The sequence below is a fragment of the Aegilops tauschii genome, chromosome 7 (genome assembly GCF_002575655.3).
Source record: "Aegilops tauschii subsp. strangulata cultivar AL8/78 chromosome 7, Aet v6.0, whole genome shotgun sequence".
Taxonomy (NCBI): Eukaryota; Viridiplantae; Streptophyta; class Magnoliopsida; order Poales; family Poaceae; genus Aegilops; species Aegilops tauschii.
The window spans coordinates 456,746,673-456,755,941 of NC_053041.3; the positions used below are offsets into that span (position 1 = coordinate 456,746,673).

A 9,269-nucleotide genomic window follows, 5' to 3' on the forward strand; every position below is an offset into this window, starting at 1 on the left:
AAGCCCCCCCCCCTTGATCACCAGATATCGCCCATTCCTTCTCTCTACTGCTTGCATTAGAGTAGTGTAACATGTTACTGTTTTTGGTTAATCCTATTCTGCTGCATAGCCTGTCATTGTTGCTACAATTGATACCCTTACCTGCAATCCTAAATGCTTAGTATAGGATGCTAGTATTCCATCAGTGGCCCTACATTCTTGTCCGTCTGCCATGCTATACTACCGGGCTGTGATCACTCGGGAGGTGATCATGGGTATATACTTATATACATAATATATGATACATGTGGTGACTAAAGTCGGGTCGGCTCGTTGAGTACCCGCGGTTGATTCACGGATTGGGGGCTGAAAGGACATACTTTCCCAATCTTGGTATTTGATCTGAGTCTGGCCACTGGTCTATACGCACAAACCAACTACGCGGGAACAGTTATGGGCACTCAACGTCGTGGTATCAGCCGAAGCCTTCTTGACGTCAGCGACTAGTGGCGCGCGCCGGATTGGACTGGAACGCCTGCTCTTGTATTAGGGAGGCTAGGTCTGCTTACCGGCCGCGTACGCGACGTGCAGGTGTGCAATGGGCGATGGGCCCAGACCCCTGCGTGCATATGATTTACACCGGCATGCTGACCTCTCTGTTGTGCCTAGGTGGGGCTGCGACGTGTTGATCTTCTGAGGCCGGGCATGACCCAGGAAAGTGTGTCCGGCCAGAGGGATCGAGCGTGTTGGGTAATGTGGTGCACCCCTGTAGGGAAGTTTATCTATTAAAATTGCCGTGATCCTCGGTAACAGGATGACCCGGAGTTGTACCTTGACCTTATGACAACTAGAACCGGATACTTAATAAAACACACCCTTCCAAGTGCCAGATATAACCCGGTGATCGCTCTCACACAGGGCGACGAGGGGAGGATCGCCGGGTAGGATTATGCTATGCGATGATACTTGGTGAACTTACCATCTACTCTCTTCTACATGCTGCAAGATGGAGGCTGCCAGAAGCGTAGTCTTCGACATGACTAGCTATCCCCCTCTTATTCTAGCATTTTGTAGTTCAGTCCACCGATATTGCCCCTTTACACAGATACCCATGCATCTGTAGTGTAGATCCTTGCTTGCGAGTACTTTGGATGAGTACTCACGGTTGCTTTTCTCCCTCTTCCCCCCTTTCCTTTCTTTCTGGTTGTCGCAACCAGACGCTGGAGCCCAGGAGCCAGACGCCACCGTTGACGACGACCCCTACTACACCGAGGGTGCCTACTACTACGTGCAGGCTGCAGACGACGACCAGAAGTAGTTTAGGAGGATCCCAGGCAGGAGGTCTGCGCCTCTTTCGATCTGTATCCCAGTTTGTGCTAGCCATCTTATGGCAACTTGTTTAACTTATGTCTGTACTCAGATATTGTTGCTTCCGCTGACTCATCTATGATCGAGCACTTGTATTCGAGCCCTTGAGGCCCCTGGCTTGTATTATGATGCTTGTATGACTTATTTTATTTTTAGAGTTGTGTTGTGATATCTTCCCATGAGTCCCTGATCTTGATCGTACACGTTTGCGTGTATGATTAGTATACGATTGAATCGGGGGCGTCACATTTTCCCTTCATGAGTTTACTTTACAAGTTCTCATAAAGTTTTTAATGATGTAATATCAACACAAGATCATATGCCATACTTTCTGTTTTCCCCATGGGGGTTTTTAGGAAAGTATATGCGGCATATTTATTGTCCTCTAAACTCTATGAGTTTTCTCGTATTGAGTTAAAAGAGACAATAATCATTATATGTTGCATCATTTTCTCCTTATTTTCCCACTGGGTTTGAAGGAGTTTTAGCTACTTCTCATATTCTTATGACAAGCGGTGATTAGAGGGAGTCTCTTCTTGAGATATCCTTGTTTTATGACATCACATTATGCTATCTCTTTGTGAGTTTATGTTTTAGGTTCTCATCAAGTTTTCATGAAGAACTTTTTGGAGAAGAATCTCTTAAGATGATAGCCCTGCCTGGATGATCGTGAGACGATTCTACATGGTCAAGCGTAGATTAGAGGGAGTGTTAAAATTAATTACAAATGTAATTAGGGAGATCAATCAATCAATTTGATTCGAAACAGGAAAAAAAATGTGGTTCAAAATTATACGGTTTTCACTCAAAAAAAATAAAGATGTGGGCACTGGTCTTCTGATAAGACTACGTAACCTTCCTAACTCGGCCCCTCCCCCCACAAAAAAAATAAATCAAGGGCCAAGGGCCTCCCCCATCCGATCCAATCCCATGTTTACACGTTCTTTGTTACATAAAAACTGTAAGTAAGTTTACGTGGATGTAGCCCTGGACTTCTACATCCGCAAATGAAGGTCAGATTGGCTATCGGGAGAAATGCTGGGTCAGACTTAGCACAACTGGAAGTTACCAGAATGGGATCCTGGAGCAGAAACAGATGTGCCAGCTGACAGAAACTGGGTCTGGGTTTGAACTGCGGAACGTTCTCAACAGCAGCGGAACGTTGATGCACAGAAGCAAAAAAAACATTCAGAAATACGACGTCTTGAACAAAGGGACAGAAGCAATGTGAAAAACGATGTGGACCAACTAGACACTACAGCATAACCGCACAACATGCATACAACATGAGAAATGCCAATCAGCCCAACAAAACTCCATTTGCAAAACATATAGCAAGGTCGATCTTAAAAGATAATATAGCCAACAAGTTTTAACGTCTAAGCACCAAGTGGAGTCTCATCATCACCACCACATCCATGTGAAATCCCCATTTTCCCAGCAAAACATTTGCAACCTACCCCAGTGAGGGCACCATAACACAGCCATCGACAAGGCAAAAAGGACGAGCAGGCACCCAGCTCAGATCAGGTGTGCCACGCGCTACTTGGTTCCGTTACATAATTTAGCTAGTAGCAGTAATATATACGGTATGTGCACCACCGAGAAGTGAGGGTGCTACGCGGCTAGTCCCAGCCAGAGGCGCTGATGTTTGACGTGCCCATGGGGTAGGAAGGGTAGTAGCGTGGAGGTGGATCACTTTCCCTAGAGGAGCCCCCGCCACTGGAGTATCTGCCACCACCACCGCCACCAGAGTAGCTCTTTCCACCACCGCCGCTGGAGTAGCTGTCACCGCCACCACCACCGGAGTAGCGGTCACCACCACCACCAGAATAGCGGTCACCACCACCGCCACCAGAGTAGCTCTTCCAACCACCACCGGAGTAGCGATCACCACCACCACCAGAGTAGCGATCACCACCACCACCACCGGAGTAGCGATCACCGCCGCCGCCACCGGAATAGCGGTCACCACCACCACCACCGGAGTAGCGATCACCGCCGCCACCACCGGAATAGCGGTCACCACCACCACCACCGGAGTAGCGATCACCGCCGCCGCCGCCGCTGAAATAGCGGTCACCACCACCACCACCGGAGTAGCGATCACCGCCGCCGCCACTGGAGTAGCGGTCACCACCTCCACCAGCAGAGTAGCTCCTGCCACCGCCACCGGAATAGCGGTCACCACCGCCGCCGCCACCGGAGTAGCGGTCACCACCGCCGCCGCCACCGGAGTAGCGGTCACCAGTGCCGCCGCCGGAGTAGCGGTCACCACCGCCGCCGCCGGAGTAGCGGTCACCGCGGTCGCCACTGCCGCCAGAGTAGCTCCTGCCACCGCCAGCACCGCCAGAGTAGCCAGAATAGTCACCGCCGCCGCGATAATCTCTGCCACCAAAGCTGCTGCCACCATCGCCATTGGACCTTCGGCCTCTTCCGCCGAAGCTTGACCCTCCATAGAATGGCTTCCCTGCGTAGTCCTCTAGCCAGGTAGGAACATTCTGTTTTGCCTCGGTCATCAGTTCCAGTAATCCCTTTGCTATGGGGTGGTTGGATTCAGTGAAGAAGGCTGTGGCACTCCCAGCATTTCCAGCTCTCCCAGTTCTTCCAATCCTGTGGACGTAATCCTCTATGCTCTTGGGAAGATCATAGTTGATGACATGAGCAACATTTGGGACATCCAGGCCTCGCGCGACTACATCAGTGGCGACCATGACCGGGGTCAAGCCAGACTTGAAAGATCTCAGTGCGCTTTCCCTCTCCTTCAGATAACATGCATGTACATATCAGTCCATAGCAAATCATAGATGAAATGTGCAACATATTTACTGGTATAGACTTATCAAGCAACTACTAAGAAAATGCCAGAGAAGTGTCATGTACCAAATAATCCATTTGCATGGTTACAGCAATCTGTGAGCACGTCTTGGTTACATGTGCAACTCTGGCATATAAATAAGGTCTGACAATTTTTCTTTCTTAATATACAATGAAAAGCTTTTGCCTCTTCCGAAAATGAATCACATGTCTTGAGCAACTACATACAGTCATCATTGATACTGTAATGACGAATACATGCCACTTGTTCTATTATTTAGCTAAAAGAAACAAGTGAACACAAGAGGTAGATAAAACTAGCTAAAATATTTAGCAGAGATACTCCAAACAGAGCCATAAGACCAGAGGCCTACATATGCTTAAGCTAGATATATCCTTAATATTCGTTAAATTTGTAATTCATGCAACAATATAGCATGGCAGATATTCTAAACTAGTAAAACATTAGTTATAATGTGTAGCCACTGCAGTTTTATATTGCTGCTAAAGAACAAGTTAGGCAAGGACAGAAGATTTCAGACATATGTATTTACCTCTTGTGTTCTGTCACCATGGATCGCTGTTGCAGGGAAACCTTTGTTGTATAGCCAATACCTCAATGAATCAGCTTCTCGTTTTGTCTCCACAAAAACCAATGTTAGAGGCTGCTGAGGCTATACAAATAAGAAACCTAGCATGAGAACAAGTCTTACAGAATAAATAGGGAGCAAACCGAATTGTTACATCCAAGATGGCAGCAAATTCTACCTTGCCATCAGATGAAGTGAAAGATTGTTTCTGTAAGAGATCTATCAGGTAGGTTCTTTTCTCATCGTGAGTGACAAACTCAACTTGCTGCGTAATTAGGTCAGTACTTGAACCCACTCTCCCAACAGTGATAAATATGTACTTTGACAAAAAGTCTGAAGCCAGTCTCTGGAAAGAAAAGCAAAGTAAATCAAGTTGGATACTAGCCAAATATATCTAAAGCAGACACAATCAAGTGTATATCAGTTCAAATATTTCCAAATGGATAGCATGAAGCTAATAAAAATGCAATCGTCCATTGGAGAGGAATAATAAATCAAAAAACTAAGTGATTCATGGTATAAACCTCATATTTAATATAAGTCAACGAATTAAATGCTATCTACTTCTTCTGTTCCAAATTATAAGATGTTTTGGTAGGCTATCTTGCTACTTTGCTATGTTCTAACATTGAAGGAACTTAGTACTTCCTCCGTCCCATAATATAAGAGCGTTTTTGACACTACACTAGTATAAAAAACGCTCTTATATTATGGGACAGAGGGAGTAGTTAGCATCCTGCTATTGTGGAAAACAGAAACATGAAAACATTCAGTTATTCTACTCTTAATCCTACTTTACATGACATGGTAAATAAATACTAGTATTTCATTACCTGTATTTCTGGTGGGAAGGTTGCACTGAACAGCATAGTTTGTCTCACCGACTTTCGTGGCATACCCATCCCATCAACAATCTTCCTTATCTGAGGCTCAAACCCCATATCCAGCATCCTGTCAGCCTCGTCCATTATCAGGTACTTAATTGCCTCAAGAGAGATCTTTCCTCTTTCAATCATGTCCACAAGGCGCCCGGGTGTAGCAACAAGAATATCTGCGCCTTTCTCTATATCACGTAGCTGCTAAACAAAAAGGCACAGAAACAGATACTATGAGTGATGCTAACATTTTCTAATAAAAAGATGAGCAATGGAAAAAAGACGGATGAGATAAGCATCCATCAATGTAATACTTCATACTCGAGCAACAAATGACCCATATCACCTTTGAGCGCTACATCAAGTATGTCAAAGTAGCGTGGCATATCACTTCTCAATTATCTTTTCTAATCCTACACATTTAAACCAATTTCTGCACACCTGAGCTACTTTAAAGCTAGAGAAGCCATCACAGATGGGAAAAAAAGGCAGTGTGAAAAACAGAAGCATACAATCAACAATCACCTGTTGAACCATTGAAGTTCCTCCATAGGCCACCTTAACTTTGAGTCCAGTTTTGTGAGCGAACTTCTTTGCTTCCTCATTAATCTAAAACAAGATATCATTAGCAAATTAGTCTTACCACATGTAGCAGTAACATAAATGAATCAAGGTCCCATCATCTCAGAAACCCTCACAAAACATAGCAAGTAACGCACAGCATTCAACAGAATAGGAGGGAAATCAAAGTATGAATCAGTATTTCAGAAATATATGACGCAGAACAGTAAAGTGAGTCAGTAAGTAGTAAAACCACAGGTTTTGTTCAGATGATAAGAACATACTTCCACATTTAGTAAATAAAATAAATGCAACCACGTTTAGTAGTTATTTATTGACAGAATTGCAGAATAATATCTCAACTGAAAATCTTTCCAAAACCTAACACGCCCACATAAACAAATAAGAGCTTTGAGATGAGCATCTATGATTAAGAAAGAAATATTGCTTTCTGACCAAAAGAGAAGCTAGTCCATGGAACACAAAGGAAGCTCCAGATATCTGAAACTAATGCATATTTGTTTTCAACGCACACAACTAATCGATACTAGTACTATCACACACAAACTGTGTAGATACATTTTGAATCAAGAATGGGTAACATCACAAAACAGCTGCTAACTAACTTGCATTTATCCTACATCGGCCAAAGAATGTGGATATGCAATTTTGACATCCCACTGAAATAAGAAAACCCACCCTTCCTTGCCAATTCATAACCTTAACTTAAGATATATGTAGCTAACAGATCACAAATAAAGTACATACATATGAGGTAAGCAAGAACTTAATAGTTGTCCAGATGAAGGCAAGCAAAAACATGAAGTTGTATGTAAATCAGATCAACACAAATCCACTCACGGACACAATGAAGAACAATAGAGCGCAATGGCCTGAGATTAATTACCAAACTTTGCCAATTGTGCAAGATGATAATTAATGCAATATAGGAAAATTCAACAGTAACACATATAAGCGAGTGACAGATCCATTTAATTCGGAACCTCCAAAATGCTACTAGAAGAAGTTTGGTCAAAAGAATGTAACTGAGGAGAATCCATTATTTTAGAAGTACAAGCACACTGAGGATACTGAGATTAATGAATGGGCATACAGATTTACTGCATAACACACTAAATGCTACTGATACAATGTTCAAAGAGTAAGTGAATGAATGAACAGAAAGGGGTAAACAGATACAAGGTTCTACCAAACGTCATGATCTTATCAAATCGGCATAATAAAACAGGGCAACAGAAATTAATGAGACAATATGCACTCTAGAGAACAAAGGCAAACAACACACATAATCTATGAGAACTCAAGCGCAACACATCTCATAAAAAAATCTACCAAAACGAGATCAGACATGCAAACGCCCAAGTACGAAGGTGCTTAGACATGCTTCCTGCACTTTGAACGCTCCGTTGCACAGCAAAACACGGACGGGGATGCCGCAGAGACCGCACAATGCGTTCACAGAGAGACATGAACAAGGGGAGCGCACCTGCCACCCTCATATGGGCACGCTCGCACAGGCGAAATCACGAACACAGGCACGCACACGTCGCCTACGCTTACGCAAGCGCGCGCACAGGCAAAGCAGCCAACATCGGCAAGACGGCATCTATGATAATTCTTGCGGGATTTCAGGGGCGCGCGAACGGGAGCAAGCATCTATGAGACGTGGACACGGCGAAACTGGGCATAGCAATGAACAATGCATCTTCAAAAACAGAGCGTCCGCGAGATCGCGCACAAGCATGAGAGAGAGACGGAGAGCCCCATACCTGCGCTGCAAGCTCTCTGGTGGGCGCGAGCACGAGAGCGAGCGGCCTCGCCACGCGGCGGTAGTCGTAGTCGTACGCATCCCTGTCGCCGCGACCGACTTCGCCTCCTTGCCCTCCCTCCGCCGCCGACACCAGCCCGCTGACCACCGGGAGGCAGAACGCGGCCGTCTTCCCGGACCCGGTCTGCGCGCACGCCATGAGGTCCCTCCCGGACAGCACTATCGGGATCGAGTAGCGCTGCACCGGCGTGGGGTTGTCGTAGCCGCACCTCGCCACGTTCCGGAGCACGGCCTCCGCGAGCCCGGCCTGCTCGAACCCGTCCGCCGGCGCGGGCGCGCCGTCGCCGCTCACCTCCACCGGTATGTCGTACTTGTCCAGCCTCCCTGTCCGGCTCGCGCCGTCGACGTCGAGCCCCGCCAGCCCCTCGCCGACCTCGCCCACCGTCGGCGCGGCCGGCTTGGGGGGCCGGGGAGCGGCCCGCTTGGCGTTGGGGGAGCGCCCGGCCGCGCCGGCGTGGCTGGGCCGGCCGGAGCGAGTGACGGTGGTCCACTCCCCGCCGGCCGCGTCGTCGCCCCACTCGTCGGACGACGCCATCCGGAGACCTCTCCTCCCGCCGCTAAACCCTACGGAGAAGGGGAGGGGAGAAGGGCGAAGCGGAGGGATCAACTGGACGATGAAGGCAAAGGGGCCGGGGTGGTGGATTTGTACGCCCCCCCGTCCGTCCCTCCGTCTCTCTGTTGGGTGTGCTGCCGTGGGATGCGGGTGGGGGAGAGCAGTTGGAAAGGTCGCTGCGCTTGGTCCATGGACTGGGTAGAGACATGAACCGTACGATCGCCTCGAGATCCTGGAGGTGTGAGCTGGACCGAGTAGGCTGAACGGCTAGGTGGGTTCGGTGTATGCTGCGCGGGGTGTCTCCAGCCGTCGGATCGGAGGTGGAGGGGTGCGATTGCGGAGCGGTGGCGGCGCTGGGGTTTTTGGTGGACGCGGCGCGGGGGCTTCCCGCGCGGGGCGTGGCGTGGAAGCCACCACGGCTTTTCTGACACCGGCAGAATGAGGGCTATGGCTACACGGAGTTTGTGTACCCTCCAATCAGAGCCCGCTGTTTGGGGTGGACCTACAGAGGGGGTAGACTAACAGGTACGTATAACAAAATAAATATGGTGAGCCTGGGGTTTCGCTCTGCTTTATTAACAGCTGTAGAGAGCCGGTAAATGAGCATCGAGTGATCGACCTTGAGCAGTTGAATTTTCAAAAGAGTAAAATGCACCCGTGGTCATCAAACTTATCGT

General features: G+C 47.5%; 1 protein-coding gene across 1 annotated transcript; it reads right to left on the bottom strand.

Annotated features, from left to right (window-relative positions):
- Window positions 1–2,647: 2,647 nt before the first annotated feature.
- LOC109731974 (DEAD-box ATP-dependent RNA helicase 52A) lies at window positions 2,648–8,648 on the bottom strand. The gene is made up of 6 exons (XM_040394071.3): window positions 7,981–8,648; window positions 6,155–6,238; window positions 5,588–5,830; window positions 4,933–5,100; window positions 4,719–4,838; window positions 2,648–4,109 (listed from the first exon to the last, which is right to left on the bottom strand). The coding sequence occupies exons 1-6, from the start codon at window positions 8,572–8,574 to the stop codon at window positions 2,973–2,975; spliced, it is 2,346 nt and encodes a 781-aa protein (XP_040250005.2). The 5' UTR covers window positions 8,575–8,648; the 3' UTR covers window positions 2,648–2,972.
- Between the last annotated feature and the right edge of the window lie 621 nt (window positions 8,649–9,269).